General features: G+C 43.5%; 1 protein-coding gene across 1 annotated transcript in view; it reads left to right on the plus strand.

The window, feature by feature from the left end:
• rspo2 (R-spondin 2) overlaps positions 1-19,175 on the plus strand; it is a 55,120-nt gene that overhangs the window by 25,570 nt on the left and 10,375 nt on the right. Inside the window, exons 4-5 of the mRNA XM_044033362.1 lie at positions 7,622-7,765; positions 8,084-8,272. Of these exons, the coding sequence (XP_043889297.1) occupies positions 7,622-7,765; positions 8,084-8,272 (333 nt within the window). The remainder of the gene's footprint in view (positions 1-7,621; positions 7,766-8,083; positions 8,273-19,175) is intronic.

The following is a 19,175-nucleotide window of genomic DNA, read 5'->3' on the forward strand; positions in this document are numbered from 1 at the left end:
GAGAGAGCGAGACAGACAGACAGAAAGTGAGAGTTATAGTTTTACACAGTTTGAGGTGTTGGCTGAGCGTTTCATATGAAAACAGAGAAGAACTCAAACCTATTTCCTCTTTCTGAGCCAAACTCCTGACAGATGCAGTTAAATCACCAAAATGAAGAAAGAAAAATAAAAAACATCCACTGACTCCATTTGATTATGAAAATGAAGATCGAGTTGACGCTGCACCAGCCAACTGTTGAGGCTGGTGCAACTGAGTAGTTAAAATTAAATTAAAAATTAAAAACTTTCATTACTGACTTCTGGTGAAGTGAAGTCACCGCATGTTCCTAGCAATGCGAATACACAATCTGGCCCATGTATGCATTTTCAGGTGTTATTGTGGACAGCGAGAGAGAAAAGAAATCAGAGTGGCTAACAGTGAATCAAAAACTACTTGTGCTGCTGTTACATGATATAAGATTTTAAACATTAGAATAAGAAATGAAGCGGTGATGAGAGTTAATATTGTAGCAGGTTGCATTCGTGTGTTCTCAGGAATGTGGTCAGATGCATCCTCAAACCGACCTCCTAATGTAGTTTTTGTAATCAGATCTGTGGATCACTCAAACCGGATGTTAATCATAGGTCTGAATAGGGTCTTTCAGTACTTCAGTAATGACTGAAAGGTGTTTTGGCTTTTTATTTTCAAGACTTATTTGGTTAGGAGCATACCACATGGGTACATACAGTATATCCATAGTTCCTTTTCTGGTTAGTTGGATGTATACTGGGTTTCATTCCCCCGACTCACCCTGTTTCCTGTCTGTTCTTCTCTTTCACCATCTACTGTAATAAAAGCAGAGAAGCCAAAAAATGTCAAATCAAAATGACATGGTTTGGGATGGAGACAAAGGAAGAGGTCTCCCAACAGTGTCAGTTCCAAACATCAGAGTTTGATTTGAGCCAGTCCATGAGATTTCCTCTGATGTCTCTGTAGCATCTCTCTGGCATTTGGACTAATGAGGTCACACACAGATGCTCCAGAAAATCCTCATCTCCTGCCATTTTAACCAGTTAAACTGTCTTTTAACGTACTGATTGGAGACCGCCAAACAAAACACTTATCACCACATGACGTACTCCTCATACTCATGTTTATCAGATCGCCCCTAAGTCATGGTCATTTCATCATATTTTAATAAACGAGAGAAAAATTGAAAGAGAAAGACATCTTGTTCTTTGGTAGACCATCTGGTTTTCCCCCCCTCTTTTGACCACTTTATCTCCATGCTGGGTGAGTTTTGACTTAAACTGATGCTGATGTGTGGCAAGTTAATCTGCTAAACTGCTCATAGAGCAACATCATATATTGTCACATATTATCAGATCTCAGAGCGAGACCTACTTTGATGTGATCGCAGCTTCAGTCATGGAAGTCTTATCCAGTTTCCTCTCTGACCCTCATTCTCAGCTGTGCTCTGCATGCCATTTTCACCAAACCGCTCATGTCCGATCTCTATAAACAGATATTTTATTGGGTTGGAAGCTAATTGTCTCGGCTGAGTTGATATTTGTTAGTTGACACAGTCGTACTGGTATGCAAAAGGCATGGAGGACAACTGATGGTGGAGGGCTCTGCTGACATGGTCATCTATGACGTGTGCTCCTGGTTTCCAAAGAAACCCTAACCCTAACCCTTATTATTACACCAGGGTTTGTATGTGTGATCTTATATCATTTGAAAAAAAAAAAAGGTAGACTGCCTGAGTAAAGGAAAACATGGGCTCGACAAGCATAAGTTTTTACACAGTGGGTTGACAGTGTGATTGCACTTTGCCTCAGGGCAAGTCACCAGAAGTGTAAGTTGTGACTTAAAATAAATTAAATTAGAATTCATTTTACAGGTTTTTCATATACATCAGGGTATTTCTTTTCAGCATAGGTGGGTTGCAACTTATCCCAGCATGCACTAAGTGATATCATTGGACTGGTGATCAGTTTTTCAATTCAACTGCAGCTTTTTTAGCCATTATAGGTCAAATCTCCTAATTTGCATATGTAACAAATTAATAACATCTCAAAGGTCGGTCCCTTCAAAATTGCAATTTAAAACAACACAATTAGCAAATCACAAATACATAGTTTAATTGTTGTATTTGTATTGTTCTATGCTCTATGCAAATTTAAAAAAGTGTAATACAAACGTGTTCTCATACTTGCATGAATAGTATTTATATTTGAATGGTATCTTGTGTCACTGCGCTATCATGTTTTCAGTTTATAGCATAGTGGTTATTGAGCTAAAATAATAACACTGCAAGTCAAATTAGATATTTTCCCCACTTCCTTCTTCTTCATTCAACATACATATAGCACACTTAACTTTAACAGGATGGGGGTGAAATGTAAGGTTCACTCTTGAGGGTTGGGTATGTGTGTGTTACAGGAAGCAACACCACATTTAGAGACACAAACATAATCCCTTCCTGTATATCCATGCATTATGTTCCAATTGGACAGCCCTGGGCAAAAATGATGATATGGCCATAAACCATATGCTGCAACTTCAGTGTTATCCTCGACTTTCTTATCAGCCACCCAGAAGAGGCCCTGCACCAGTGTCTGTGGGTGTTAACCCGCGGCGCTGCAGGGAAGCTTTGCTGCAAGAGCCACACAGCATATTGCGTTATGCACACTGAAATATGTGTGAATGCGGTGCAGTCATGCTGTTGCCTCAGTCACATTTCATAATACTTGATGTTTTTTTTTTTACATACATTCTCAAGCCAAAGCATATTCTGTCCTTTTGCATCACTAGCAAACTCTCTGGCTGAGAGAGTTACAAGCTGAGAGACGACTATCAAAGCTGTCTTTCATGTGAGAGAGTATGGAGAGGGTCAGCGTGTGAGCAAGGCCACATTCAGAGCTTCCCCCCCTGCAGTATACACATTATTTAGCCACCAACTTAGTTGCCTTTACCCTCTGCAGCGGCTTGACAACACATACAAAAAAAACCCACATGTGTTTGCTGCCAACCAGCAACCAGTGGACAAGTCCTGAGATTGCCAATATCCTGGAAGCATGGTTTAAATATAACAGCTTAGTCAGTGTCAGTGTCATGTGTCACCAGTGATTCTTCTCTCTGAGGTAATTTTATGTAAAAAAAAAAAAGAAAGAAAAGAAACGTTTATTGTTATTTTATTTTTACTCCATTTCACAGACTGAGTAAATCTGTTACCAAACCCCGTTGTCGCATCACATTAAGGCTGTAAGTTGAAGGGGATTGTCTGAATCTTTTCCTGGTTCATTGGAGTTTTAAAACACATCATGGAAACATGTAAAGCTGGAGGTGGATAAGAGCCTTAAATCATGGGGCTCTGCCAAATGTGTACCAAGTCTGTGTAAAATAACCAATGAGTTCTGCAACCTTCAGTTGGCAGTTCTCTCTCCCTCTCTCTCGCTCTCTCTCTCGCTGCCCCTCCACATCTCCCATTCAAGCTCTCTGTTTCTTGCTCTAATTCTGAGCTTGTGGGTATTTCCATTGCACAGTCTAACCAACAAAAAGACCAGTTGCTTTTGGCCTTTGAGTTTTACCAAGGGACATTTAATCATCACAGCTTTAGTAACCGCACTTTCAGATTTGCCAGACAATACAATGGACCCACCAAACCAAGCCCTGCTCCCACGACAATGCAGCCAGATGCCGAGTTGAATCAGTTTCCCCCAAAACAGTGCATAATTGTGCAAAGTGTAGTGTGAGAGGAAGAGCTGTCTGTGTTTGATCTGTCTGTGTGTATACTGGAGCTGGCTGAGCGTGAGCAGATCCAGGTACATTGTGGACTGTGTTCCTTGGAGTTGAAGAGGCTTGGAGGACCGCTGACACATCTGTCATCCCTGGTCTTTGTGAAGAAGGTGCTGATTGATGGGAACACCACCTTTGCTTCACCTGGCTTTTACACCAGCGGGTGGAAAAGCGCCCATGTGGAAAAAACAGCCTGGAGAGAGTTGGGAAGAACATGGCAGCTCTGGCCTTTGCCACAAACTCCTACCATCCGTAGCTTCACATGACATGGCTGGGTGGCAGTGAGCAAGCCAAAGCTTCCATGACAGCCAAAGTCAGGGCCTAGGAGAGTAGGTCAGAGCTGTTCGACTCCGCTTGGAGGCAAAGGATGGAAAAAGGGGATTGTTTTCCCCCCTCACACTGCCAGGCCTTTTACGACATGGACACTCCTGCTGCGCAACATCAAGTCTGTTTAGCTTTCTGAAAGAGACTCGCACGGTAAATTGATGAGTTGTCTGACAACTCTCCTCTAGCTCAACTCAAAAAAAAAGCCCCTGTCTGGAACATGAGCATTTCATGAACTTTGAAAGTCATTTAGCAGACTTTTCTTTACACAATCGATATTCATGTTGATAAAAGGAAAATCAGCCTGTGGAGGAACAGCAGTTGACCGCAGCTGACTTAAGGGCTATGAATGTCCGTGATAACATCGTGGATTGGCTTGATCATTAGCTAACACTCTTAGTTTTCACTCTAACAAGTACCAACACGGTTCCCTTGGTTCTCTCAGTGACCGGCCCACATTCAAATCATTGAAGCAGAACCAAAGTTCCACTGCCCAACGTCATCAACGGTGGATCTTACTCAATGCACAATGCGAGCAGAAGTTAGCAACATGGCAGATCACAGTTTACTCTGAGATGTCCCTGGATTTCAGGAGATGTCCAAATTATCATCAAACATTTACTCTTCTTACCACTGCATGTTCTTTGCCATTTCTTCTTCCTCTCATCTACAGCTTACATTGACAAACCCAGTGATGACATAATGGTTTTGAAGGATTCTGAAACAATTTATTTTCGGTGTGAATGTGCCGGTCCTCCTGGGGTCTTCATTTAGCATAGAAGAAACAATACAATACCATACAATACCATACCATACCATACCATACGACAAGTACAAAATTACGGCATTCTACTGTGTGTGCTTTTTTAGCGAAACGTATTACGAACCTTGTCTGTTCATAATACAACACATCACAGCCAGAACCAGGCTGGGAGATAATGATGATAATGCGTTTAAGTCGCAGGAACACTGGGCTTTCAGTGGAATCTGATGATCTCATTATTTCTCATTAGTCTTCCCAAGGCACCTAGATGAAGACTTTAAAGGTGGTCCAGAGGTTAATCCTACAGGGAGAAAGAACCCACTGCCCCGTGTCTGTTTCTGGAGCTGCTGGACAAGCTGTCCAACTGTTGGCTTTGCAGAATGTCCAGTTTTTAGTGTGGGAGCTTCTTCTGTGTCACAGATAGCCTCCAATGTCCCAGATAGCCTTTTGCCTGATAGCTGGACAGAGGGATGAATGTCTGCCATAGTTATCACTTCCGACCCACCTCGTTCTCTGATGACCCCTCGCCCTTAAGCTTCCCCTCCCTTTATTTTAAATCCCATGGAGCCGCATGCATGTGTCATCCACCTCATCCATCTCTCAGAGAGACATTATTACTTATCTTTTATTTATCTTTAAAGCAGTTCTGCAGCTGCGTCTGAAACTGCAAGCAAGAATAATGCTTAAATCAAAAGCCCCGACATGTGCTACTGCTGCTGCTGCTGCTGCAAATATACAGTATTTCACACATCTGCGTTGGTTGTATTTACTGTCAATAACTGAGGATTGCACAACAGCCTCAGTCCTTAAGAGTACTGCCAGATGTTCTCGCCCCCCCTCTGCACTTTTATTTTTGTGTTTGGGAGCTTAAAGTCCCACAGGTGATGACAAGCCTGGGAAGTGTGAAAGCTAAAAGACTGCTTTGTTCTTTCCAATTAGCTTTGTGATTTATTAGCCTGCTCCCCATATTGGGATTGTCTTATATCACACCCAAGCCTGACTAATTTGGTTTCATGCAGAAGGAAGTGGATAAGAGACCGAAAGCTAAAGGAAATGTATTTATACCTCCCTCAGACTCACGCATTCCACTCCAAAATCTCCGCAGCACTTCATAACTCCACAGATCCAAGACATATGTTGCAACAGATGCAAGATAAAAATGGAGCCACGGGGCAAAAATAAATACACAGATAAGATAGAAAAACTATCAGATGATTGAGTTAACACATAAAAATGATGTGGAAAAAAACCCCAGCATTTCATTGAGGAGATTAGTGATGTATGAGCAGAATCATAATTTCAGCCTCACTGCAGATCCAGTCCTCAGCCATATCTGATTGGTATGTGGGTGTTTGTCAATGGTTTGTTTAGACTGGTCGGGAAAGCGTGAGACCAGAGTGAGTGGGCAGAGGCCATACTTTTGGGTTCAAAGTGAATCGGGGAGGGACCCCCTCGTTTTGTAGGAATGTCAAGGAGGAGGCCTGATGGTTAGCTGAAGATGGTGTAATTAAGGGGTGTGATTGTGAGAACCTTCCCTTCCTCGGGCCTTGCAAGGGTCACAGATAAAAGAGCAGCCTCAGCCTCCGCTGCACTTACATGTGGAAAATCACAGTAACCCAGGTTCACGTGTCAAGAAATGCACACGCCTTAATGCCTGGTTTGTGTCCCCATGCAGAACACGATCAGACAAGCAGATGACACTCTACCTGGGAAGACCCCTTTAGGCACAGATAGCGGCTGCAGGCTATAGGTCGTGGTTCCCCAACACTGGGAGCCGATTGGCCAACCAGGCCACATAGAGCTTCTGAGGAGCGTTATAAATCAGACAGCGCTAGGAGGCTCCTTCTAATCATGTGGGCCTGTGTGTCGCCCCGGTTGGTGTGGCTGTTGTAATTTGGCCCTCTCTGACTTGCTATTTGCAGAGTAAGAGCTTGATGACACATTGCTGGGCCTTTCTTTGCTCGCGCGGCACTGTGTGTCTGTGTCTTGCGCAGCGGCAGGGCGTGGCGTGGGAGGATAAGAGTGCTGTTGTGTTTGCTGACTAAATGCATCAGCATTTGTTTGGCACGGCACCGCAAATATGTTGTTGTCCCCCACCGCCGCCACCGCTCCCCCCACCCCCCATGCCTCCCCCTTCCAAACCCACCTTCCCTCTTTTATATTGTAGCCAAAACTGAAAGCATCCACACAGATGGCCAACTTTGTGATCATCAGCCATCATTCACACTTTAATGAAAACCTGACTTCCCACTAAAGTAATCCTGCAATGGAAACAGACACAGATTGGACCGGTGTGGCGTGATAAAACAGCGTATTAGGGACTCTGTTCAGCTCTAATGAGATGTATTCTTCCTGTTGCAGTATGCCACTAGTTCAAAACATGTGAGCGGGTGTGTTTGTGTCAAGACGGTTACATGTCGGCGCAACCTGTTGAAAGAGGTGACACAATCCCTCACCATCTCTGTTTTTGTCATGTCACACTGCTGATTTGCTCACTCTAGACAAGAATGGGAAGGCTTTAAAAAAATAAAAATCTGTCAGGCAAAACAAGTTTTGTAAAATATACTTAAGCCTCTGGGAAAAATGATTCACAGGGCATCGTTGGGTTGTTCTTTTTTTTTCTTTTTTTCTGCGGGAGAGACGGTATAATCCTTTCAAGAACCCCCTTCCCCAAACCCCTTAGCACTCGATCAACTCCAGATGAGAAGTTTGCTCAGATCCTGACGAATCTCCTCTTTCTCTCCTTCCTCCAGGGTGCAGGATAGAGAACTGTGAGTCCTGCTTCAGTAAAGACTTCTGCACCAAGTGCAAGTCAGGTTTTTACCTACACAAAGGGCGCTGCTTTGACAAGTGCCCCGAGGGCTTTGCTCCGCTGGACGACACTATGGAGTGTGGAGGTACGCAAAACAACAGAGACATTTACAAAACATGAAACCGTATAGTTTCTAGAGTAAACAAATTGTGTGTATGTACAGTGCATTAACTTTATAGACACCTTATTGTTATGTATCACCTTTGTTATATTTATATTGAAGAACATTTTTATCATGATGTACAGTATTATTGTTACACATACATATACCTTTACATGTACATAGTTGTGCACTTATTTTGGATCTAAAAGCAGGCAGTTGAGCTGAGACCAAACACAATGGTCTTAGGATGTCAGGCTTTCTGTGGTTTTACTGCATCTCTACTCCTTTGTGTCTCTGCAGAAGGCTGTGAGGTGGGCCAGTGGAGCGAATGGGGAGCCTGCACCAGGAGAAACAAAACCTGTGGCTACAAGTGGGGTCTGGAGACCCGGACGCGGCACATTGTAAAGAAACCACCCAAAGACACAATACCCTGTCCCACCATCGCTGAGTCCAGGATGTGCAAAATGGCCATGAGGCACTGCAGGAGAGGTAAGGGTGTTACACTGCCATATGTTGGTTAACGGAGATGTTCAGTCTGTCACTCACAGCTCCATCCGTGTTCACTTTAAAGGTTGCACTTCTCGGGTGCATATTAAAGAAAACAGCCCACTTGTCCCACAAGAGAACTCTTCCCCCTTCTCAGTTCCACCTGTTTCATGTAACCCCAGTGCCGTGCAACTCTGTCTTGTTTTTTCATCGTCTATGTTTTTGAGGTGCACAGTGGCATTTCCATGCATTCAAATATCAGTATTTTTCCATGGCAGCTTTGTTTAAGCCTGCTCTTTTTCTGAGGATATATTTTTCCCACTCCCTCCCATCTTTCTTGCTCTCCTCAGTGGAATTCTTCAAAGTAAGAGCTGCAGGTTTCCTCAATGGCCGTCTCTGTTTCCTCCCATCAACTTGACAGATATTTGCGGTTCACACAGCATGTACGTCAGGCCATTAAATGAAAAGTCAAATCTGGAATTTCTCTGTGTGTGCATACAGCTGACGGAAATATATGTTTTTACCCGAGAAGTTGACTATTTCTCTCAGATGGTCCAAGCACACCATTTGAGGTGATGTCCTCAGTGAGAAGTGCTTTTAAAATAAATATTTTTTTCCCCCTTAATGTACTTTTAGTCTCTCGTAAACTTTGGATTGAATTCACCAAATAAGGAAGTCATTACAGTGGCAGATGTCATTCAGTCTGTCAATAAAAGAACAACATTGTATAACGAAAGAGGAAAATATCGTCCTTGAGGATTTGTCTCCATTTTAGCATGGATTGTTGAATTGTAGGATCATCTAGTGAAGTGGTAAAAGAGTAAATCAACTTAAAATGAAATGAATCCTGATAGTTTCTCCCTTTTCAGCTCTACCAAGGCATTCCCTGTTCTCTGGGTTGGAAACTGTGATTCCATGGCACATTTAGTTCCTAAATCCCTGTCTCATTTCTCAGGGAAAAAGCCCCCTTCCCCCCCCATACCTCTTCATGACTTTGCCGTGTCCGCTTGACCTTTTCCAAGAAACTTTATGACCTTCTTTAATTAAAATTTGGCATTGTTGCGCATGGTTACAGCAGTCAATTATCTCAAGCATGAAGTCAGTGATGGGAAGTCGTTGTGCATCGCTGAGACACTTTTCTCCAGTTCTTCAGTAACTGACAGCAGACTCCCCCAATGTCCATCTTACTTGAAGCTACTGTTACCTTTTGCTGTGATCATTGTAAACATGTCAGCACAGTTTCACTGTTACGTTACACTGTGGAAGATCCAGGCTCAGTCGTGTGGTTAAAAGCTGTGGCTCTGTGTCTGCATGTCAGGACTCTGCGGGCTCACGAAGGACTGTGGTGGCCTGTTTAAAAAGATAATATTCAGACATAGGCATGTGTTGTTAATGACCCCCACACACACCTCGTGCTCGACCGCTAGTGCAAAATCCCCACTTGGCAAGAGCCAGTGAAATGCAACCCTCTTCAGTTCAAATAAATACAATTTAAAAATGTAAGCCCCTGAAGTCACAGGAGAGGTGAAACACTCCACAGATCCAGTGGCGTCACATCGACGGACTCAACCGACTGACATTGTAAAAATAATCACTCGCTGTGAGTGATAATAAAGCACAGTCTAATGGAAGGAGAGGCCACCCTGTAAAATACGGGTGATCAGGAAGAGGCGTCCGCCGGGGGATTAAGATCAAGAGCGGCCTACAAAATGACTTAATTATGAAATACATTGCTAGGTAACCTTTTGAATTTCAAAGGACTTTGCAAACATGTTCAATTTCCTCTTTAAATAGAATTTAGAAAACTGACCTCAATGCATGGTTTGTACACTCGGATCGTAATACTTCTTACAGTATTGTTAAATGCTTGTGATTAGGACTTGCAATTCAAGACTGTCTAAAAACAGACATTTTTTATCAGCGCCTTTCCTTGGACACCAGACACCAATGTTGAGGATGAGCATGGGATTATATAACTGCAGACTGTAAAGATGCTGTGGATTAAATGGAGACAGGAAATAAGAGGAAGCAGCATGTAGGTGTACGTTATATATGGCAACGCTTATCTCATCACCCTGGCTCGCATTTCTACATTCACTGTGTACAAATTCAAATTACGCTGGATGTCATTGACAGAGCCTCATCTGCAAAAGATGCAAAGATCTAGGTAGATAGATAGATAGATAGATAGATAGATAGATAGATAGATAGATAGATAGAAGCACTCTGTTACTCCATTAAAGTTTGTCAAAAAAATGAAACTGCAGTTTGATGTGTCTCCACCAGCTGTGATTCATTGAATATTTCCCCCAGAGGATTGTTGCAATGCTCCAAAAAAAAAAAGAAATGGACAGTGCAGGAAGAATGAACAGATATCACACAAGGCCTGTTTCAGAGCATCTGAGGCCACATTGAACAGTTTGTCCCACTTATGGGTTTTTGACAATGAAATTAAACAAAGCCTGCGCCAGTAATTATTTGAAAAACATGTTGGATGAATTTCACAAATCCTTTTCGAATAATACTTGAATGGAAACTAGATGATCTCCAGAGGAATAATTATGTCCTGTCTCGTGGCTGCTTGGCCCGAGTGTGTGCACTGTGCCCTGGAAATGATAAAATACTCTTCTATCAGCCTGTTCCCTGGAGTGATGCTCTGAGCAGGCCATTAAAAAAAGAGACTTTATTAATAGCCGCTTTGGCCCTATCAGATTTGACAGACTGGGTTCCCCCTTCCTCTGTCTTGTGAGCTGATGGGAGGAGAGGAAAGGTGAGTGATAACACTGCACTGCTCGCCCGTTCCATATTGATGCCATTAAGTTATTCCCTTCAGAGATTTTCCAGCAGCCCCTGTCATCAGATTCACTGGTTTACAGACAGACGTGTGCAACATGTTTAAGTCAACCCCTCCCCTCGCACTCGCTGTCAATCTGTCTGTTTATTTTTCCCAGTGTTTCTTACTTTCTTGCTCACCCACTCTACTATAATCCTCGAACAACAGCTGCCTCTCCCATGTCAGTGACATCAGATGTTGTATGAACAACTTAAACTGCTAAAGCCCTTGAAACTCCCTCTCTTATTGTGATCCCTGATTTGGGCTTGAAGGAGGGAGTAAAGTCCAACACAAGTGTTTCATTGCGACGCAGGCTAATTTCCGACAGTTTTACAAATCGGCTTTCAGATTCTCTGGTGGCACCAAAGTCTTCACAGTAGCGGGCAGGAGGAGAGATCTTTGTGCAGTGCTGCCTGCTTGATTTGTAGGTGGATTTAGTCTTTAAAGGGGTCTTTACTGCTAAGGAGTCAGCCAGGCCCCAAATAAACCCAACCAAGAACAGAAGTTTTACAATATGGAGTTATGGGTTATAAAAACTTAATAGCTTGGCAAATTTTGGAACTGATAATAGAAACATATTTAAGATCCTGTTTTCAAGAACAATGCAGCTCAATTTCCAATCAAAATGCTTCTATGAGCCCATGTAGACTCACACTTACTCTTAAGACCACATGGAAAAAAGAAGTAACGCAAAGAGTGCCAAGAGAAGTATTATTCAGTGATAATCTTTGACCGTTACATTATATACCTGTACTCTGGGAGCTTGAGGCCTTTGTGGGAGTATTGGTGTCCATGTGTAATTCTGTGTGTAACTACAGAAACCATTTTTGCTGTAGGGCTCATCTGAAGCCAAGCCTTCCATCCCATCAGTCATCTGAGTGCTCGGATCCAGCCACCACTAATACCGTCTGTAGTAACTTCTGTATGCAACGTATGTTTATACTGTAACTGTGATAACTGCCTCCGCTAGTCACCACACCACACGTTCATTCACACCGCCATCAATTTAATACTTTGGATCAACACATTTAAAGTTTCTGTGGATATCTCCACCTAAAGTCTGTTTACCACCTCATCCCTCCTTCACAGTGTGAACCCCATAGGCTCCAAAAGTTCTCTGTATTTACACAAGGCCACTGGATGTGACAGAGAGGCTGAGATTTGTTTAATCTACTCCAAAAGCACCTACAGTCCTTTGCAAGGGACCAAAGTGAACATAGAACAATGCCAAAACAACCATATCTCAGAAGGATTTGGTTGACTGGAGGGAGTTTTGCCAGGTTCTGTCTGAAGCCAGTCTGGTTCTGCGGTGAAGCTACAGTGCTGTGGACCTCCTGGTTCTCAACGTCTGCGAACCATCTGCTGCAAAGTCTCCACTCCTGTAAAAAGATGCACAGAGCAAATGTGATTGCCTCAAATCCACTCTGGAGGAAGCTCAGCCGCCTTGTGTGTAACACATACCGATCGGCACACCAAACAATTCCGATTTCTGGCAGTTGAGTTGCATACGAGCGAGCAGTCAAGGCGCATGCATGCGTATGAGCGTGTGACACACAATTTTGGTGTTTATACTCGCTGGGCCAAGAGGTTTAAGCTCTGGCGTAAGATGCTATTCACTTCTGAGCATTTTAGTTACGCACTCTGCATGATCACATCTGAGTCTGGCCTGTGTTTGGCTTGGAAACCCAACATCCAAACACATTTCTGGATGTGTTTTTGTCAGACGTAGCCTCATAGCATCAGGCCAGGGTTTTTTTGTTTTTTTTTTATAGACACATGCTTTCAACTTGAGGCTAATTGATGGAGCATGTTCTTCTTGTCTCAGCAGAAGAGTTCATGGTTCAGTTTGTCCAAGCCAAACAACAATAGAGCACTGCTCGAGCCACCACTCGGAACTTTTCCCAAAGCATTTGAGGCCAGAGGTTTGCACTTCTGTTCCTTCATGTACTTATCTCATTATTCCAATTAATGTTTGCCGGGTGTGCTTAACGGGAAGTCGCCATATTTAGATGGGAGAGCTGGTGCACAGATGACAAGTGGGGCTCTGATTTCTGCCCTGGCAAAGTGACGGGTGGTGATCTTTGGCCCAGGATATTTCATGGACAATCCAGGTCCGTTCTTCCCGCCAGCGGGAGCTGAGTGCGGAGCATTTTCCCAGGACAGAAGGAGAGCACTAATTGCCAACTTCTTTGCCATAGTGATTATGTGTGCCTCACATCACAGCCTGTTGTGACTGGTGGACCCACGGCTTAATCTTCATTTAATAAAGCTGCTCCATAGGGGCTGACACGGTAGCTGGTGAGAAGGTCTCATAGATACTCCTTTGAACGCCATGGATGGCCTGGCTCTGGACATTGAGACTGTGCTGGTGTTTGACTGAGACAGGCCTCCCTGCCGCCACCACCCACTTTTTCAAGCAGCTCATTTATTGAAATAAATAATGCCCAAATTTGGTTGTGATGAGGAAAAATATAACTGATGATTTCCCCATGTTGTACACACAACTCTGAAAGCTGTAAAGCTGAACTGACAGAGTCTTTTGGAGGCCTTGCACTGCGCTGTCGTGAATTAGAGTACGGGTGAAGAGGAAAGACACATCAACCTGTCACTAACTTGGCCAAGTCCAGCCTCCCAGTGCCAACGGCAGTTATGGTCACTGCTGCGGTCACAGTCGCAAATTAACACAAGCTCTGTTTCAGCGATCCCATATTCGCAAATCTCTGCCATAGATTATGTTTTTTTTCCTCCCTCATCTCCACGCTTATGTTTTATATCGCCGCCATAACCAGATGAAAATTGATTATCTAGACTTATGTCTGGACAGGCAATCAACACTTGCTTTATACTGATAGTCTCCAACCAAACTTTTGGGTTTAATTTTCTGCCTCTTGTGCAGTTTAGCACTGTTAAATCTTCCATTGGAGGAGAAAGTCATTACTAGTCGTCTTGGAGACTTCCATGTGCTGGGTACATTCCTTATTGAGGATGGAAGTTGGGGGGGCTCTGATTAATTTCCCACTAAGTGCCCCTGCTCTTTGACCAAAATAAATATGGATGCTGTCATTTTGTCAGCAACTGCCTTCAGAGAGCAATATTTGAAACACCCCATGATCCTGTTGGCTTTTATATGGAGAATCCATCGTCATACCACAGGCATGAGCCATAAACATGTGGAGGCCTTTCAAAGACCAGGGGGTGGAGGAATGGAAGAGGAGGGGTCAGCGGCACTCACTGGGGCTCCATTCTCCACATTATTGTCATCTGGTCTTTTCCAAGCAGGAAGAAAGAGGAGGGGTGTTAGTGAAGGGTTTTTTTCACACTCTTTGGCCCTGTTGAGTTGTGGTTTTGCTGAACTGCTTTTTGTAGATTCATGTACACACATTAGATACAGCCATGCTCCTATTTGTTCGGCTGTGCATTGGTGATAGGTCTTATCCCAGTGAACGCACGCTGGCAGACATGCACATGTATGTAGACTTCATTTTGACGTCGATCGAGGTGCTAAAACCTGATATTTTTGCTCGTCTGTGACTGCATAGGTTTAAGAAAGAATGTCAGCCAAATTATGTGTGACTTTGAAAACGTGGTTCTCCTCGCACATATTGTTTAAGTGTGATTTTGCCACAGAAAAGGAGGACTGCGTTGTTTGCAAGGCTTCCGCTGTCATTTTCTGGCAGAGGAAATGAGACATATGGGACGACATCAACAGCCCCATCAAAAACAGACGTACACAAACAAACAAAGTGGCAGTAAACTGGTGGGGGGAAAAGGGGCGGAGGACCAAAAGAGGGGGGGGATACGATACTGTACTGGAGTGGAATGTTTTCATTTTCTCATGCCCCCGTAAACGGGAGCTATTCCCCCCACTGTGCAGTATATGGGCTGACACTGCCAATGACATGGTCAGGACTGTTTTACAGACCGTCAGTGAACCTTCCCTTGATGGGCAGTTTGCTCTGTTACACCCTGTGATTTTTTTTTTTTCTTTACAGCAGTCGAGACACGGTCTGTGTCTTTACAGGGATGGATGGCAACAGCTTGTGATAAAATCTTTGAAGTGAGGCCCTACTCATATATTCAGCTTTTAATGGGTCTTTCATAAAATATGTGATGACTGCTGGGCCAGTTATGTCCACTTTTGATTTATGATTGAGGTCTGAGCACAGTGGGCGATTATTTCCTTACGTTTTCAAGATGATGGAACAGAGATATCGATCCAATGAGGTGCTAAATGATTTTACAGAATGACATCAGGGGTGATACTCTGTGAAACCTGTAATGTGAACCTGCACAGGTTTGATTACAGGGATTCGGATTGTGCCATGATGGTGCAATTGTGATTTTGAAGCCTCTTCCATTGTGACAGGTGTGACATTCTAGGAATGAATTTTTACTTTATTGGATGTTTTTGAAAGAGGTTCAATAATCAAACACAGGTGCAAAATATCATCTGTTTTCTGCTTCACCACAATCCAAAATTTCAGTCAAACCCTAGTTTAAGGTTTCTCACCCCATATTTAGATAACTGGAGTTGGTCAAAGTGGAATGAGTCTGATAGTGCTATAGCCCTGCACCTCCTCTGTCTGTCTGCCAGACATCCACCCAGGCACTGTTGCCAGCTCTCCTGTGGGCTGCAAACGCTTTCATCTCCAAGCAGCCAAGGATGCAAGCAAACATACATGCACATGCGCACGTTTACACAGCCAGGGTGTGAGAAAATGTAATAGACACAAACCATAAAATAGACCTCACAGAATGAGCAAGTCGCCACAATATCTACTCTTTTACCCATCCCTCTATTCCATTGTCCTGTTCCAGTCTCGCGCTTGAATGACACTCTCACTTAGGTATCACATATCACAGTGCAAGGCTGTCTAAGGAACAATGAGCATGCCACAGCGGAGGGATGTGTTCGCGTGGCACACATTGTTTCGGAGCAGTGCTGCCTGCACAGGAGTCCTCCCTCTCCAGTGGTCTGGCTGCAGGAGAAAGGAAGGCAGACTAGAAGCCGAACGGCAGAGAATGAAAACATCTGGTGCACAGTTGCACTGTCTCATCCACCAGGGGCTCTGCTCTCCTCTCCTCTCTCCATCCTACAGTGTTTAATTACAGCTGATGATTCAGAGAGAGAGAGTCTATGGCTTCTGACCTACTCACATCCTTCAGTGTGGACCCAGAGCACAGACATGCAGACACAACAAGGCAGCAAGTATAGGCCTGCCGGCCATTGGCTGTGTGTGCACATCTGTGTATTTAGATGTTTGTGTGTGTGTAACCAAAAAAACACACAAACCCATCTTTGTGGGGACATTTTGCTTTGGCCCCATAACTTTAAAGGTTTTTTTTCAGGGTTAAGAGCTGGTTTTATGGTTAGGGTAAGGATAAGGGTTAGGGTTAGGCACTTAGTTGTGAGGGTTAAGGTTAGGGAATGCATTATGTCTATGATATGATGTGTCCTCACTAAGATCTAAAAACAAGTTTGTGTGTGTGTGTGTGTGCGTGTGTGTGTGTGTGTGTGTGAAGTAATGGGACAAATACAGGATTGGGGTGCAGACAAAAAACAGAGCTATTACGGTGGTAAGTAGAGGCCAGGGCCAACTTACCAAGGTTGTAGAGCACAGAACTCCCATCCACAGAGAATAGCATAACATCAAGTTGATGTCACAGGTTAGCAATTTCACCTTAAAGGAGCAAATACATTAACACCAGTGTTCTCACTTTCGACAGCCTGTCTTGGGTTACCTATGAGTAAGAAGAAAATCCACTGGTCTAGAGTAGAGGTGGCAGGGTATTATACATTTGTAGATAAACATTTAAACCGGCTCTCACTTATTTATTTCCCCACTTGGGGGCAGTACACCTATATATACATATATATATATATATATATATATATATATATATATATATATATATATATATATATATATATATTTGAGGTATTTTTTCCTTCTGAGATTCTTTTGAGATTCTTAATTGCCCATAAGTGTGAATGTTTGATCCTGAATGTTCCTGAATGGTTGTTCCTCTCTCTATGATGGCCTTTTGGTGGACTGGCTGGGGTTCCCTCCAAATTCCCCTACGGACGGATGGATGATGGAGGGAAGATGGCTGGATGTTCTGTAAAGCAAGAGCATCACATCATACTTTGACCTGTATGAATCCCCTTTTCAACAGCACGGTTTCCTCAGCCTTCATCCACTGTGCACGCAGACCACACGTTCACATTATATTTGATCATTTTATCAAGTGAGAAAAAGTTGTAAAACTGAATTCAAGGACAATTCTTTACCTCATATTTCTATCATTTTAAACAGTCCTTGGTACAAGGGGCATTAAAGCTGAGCATACGTTTTTTTTTAGGTGGTTTTCACCCAATGTGCTGAAATGACATATACCAGTGAACTGATTTTTTAGGGAAATATGTCTGTTGTTTGTGATGTGAGAAATACCTCTTATTGCCTTACGAGACCACAAACATTGTAGCCCTCCAAAAATATTCTCACAGCATTAATGAGTTGGTGTCATTATACTCGACCCATTCCAGGTATCATGTTAAATCACTTCAAATATACATGCTCCTGTAGGCTGGGTGGCAAGGTTCAAGACTGTGATCTTGCCAAGGCCTTGAGACAGTTCTGTAGGATCAGTGGGAGCTTAACCCTCCCTTTAATTTGATTCCTTTCTCCTTCCCCTACAGCATCTCTCATAGATGCTGTCGCCTTCTAGAGTACACAGACCTCTCCTCTGTGAGGTGAGACCCTGAAATGACCGTTGAAATTGCACTGTAATCACACACAGTGCAAAACAAGAAGGAAATGTCTGCCATATGCCTTAAAGCCCTCTGTTTGTGTTTTAGTGAGTTGAAGGGGGGATTATTGACAAGACTGGGAGCTTGGATGGAGGAACTGAGTGGCTGTGACTCTTATTGCCCGTGTCTGTGATCACATCTGTCAGAGCCACTCAGCTGTCCGTCTGCCTGGTGTTTGACAAGTGTTTGATGCAGCACAGGCCTTAGAGAGGATCAGGCCCTTCCTGAATTGGCTTTACCTCTCTCCCTGTGCAATAGGATCTCTGTGAACACATCAAACACACCCCAACCCCCACCCCTCCTCTCTTCCTATGAACTATTTTTATCAAAAACTATGTTCACTCTGTCAGATCATCAGAGGAGTGTGAACAACAGCGTCCTTTGAGAGTTAGTGGAACAATCAAAGAAAACAAAAAGCGCCGGCCAGTCTTGATTCCCTCATCAGTGGCCATTGCACGGGGATTGTGGCATGATCCTGATGGCCCCTGTCTCTGTTTTGGTGTCTAAGCCTGTCTGACTTAGCTTGGCTCCCTGCTTGTTAGGGTCTGGTCCTGTTTTGGGACAGTTGTGCTCAATGTCCAAACATGTGAGGGATTTCCTCCTGGAGACTCCCTGTAGACTGAAGGGGGGATGAAATAAGATATAAAGATGGAGACATGCTGGACAATTTCCTCTTCTGTACCCTGAGAGACCCACAGAGCTCAGGAGGATGCAGACCCGGGGGGAAGTGTGTGCAATGTGCAGAAGCATTCACGCAAAACAAAAAAAGTATGAGCTGATATACTTGTACACATGGACAGTGGATATGCCAACTTTGTGGAGCACTCATGGTTGATTCCATTTCTTGCAAATGGCTGTCAATGTTAGTCAGTCAGAAGCTTGGCCTGTTAATGCTACTTGGAGAAGGGTTACAGTAGAGCGATACTGTACTATACAGTCAATAGCTTGTCCCGAAATGTTTTAATGTACAACTGGAAGTAGCTGTTGTTGTTTATGGTCAAGCTGTGCAGCTCATATTTTAGGTATACAGTACATGTGTAAGAGTGCAAATGTTAGTGGTTACCAGTCTTCACAAATTGTTTATAGAAACCTTACCTCGTCTACGTGATAGCCCCATAGTGGTGCAGAACAACTGTTAACACACCTTATTGCATCTTCCTTCACTTCATTCCTTTCCATTTAGTGGAGCCACTGTGCTGTCATTTTAAAAGACTCATTCATGAGGCTCGTGGTTTGTGTCAAGACAGTTATTTTACCTTAGG

This window comes from Solea senegalensis, linkage group LG9 (genome assembly GCF_019176455.1).
Source record: "Solea senegalensis isolate Sse05_10M linkage group LG9, IFAPA_SoseM_1, whole genome shotgun sequence".
In the NCBI taxonomy this organism is placed as follows: Eukaryota; Metazoa; Chordata; class Actinopteri; order Pleuronectiformes; family Soleidae; genus Solea; species Solea senegalensis.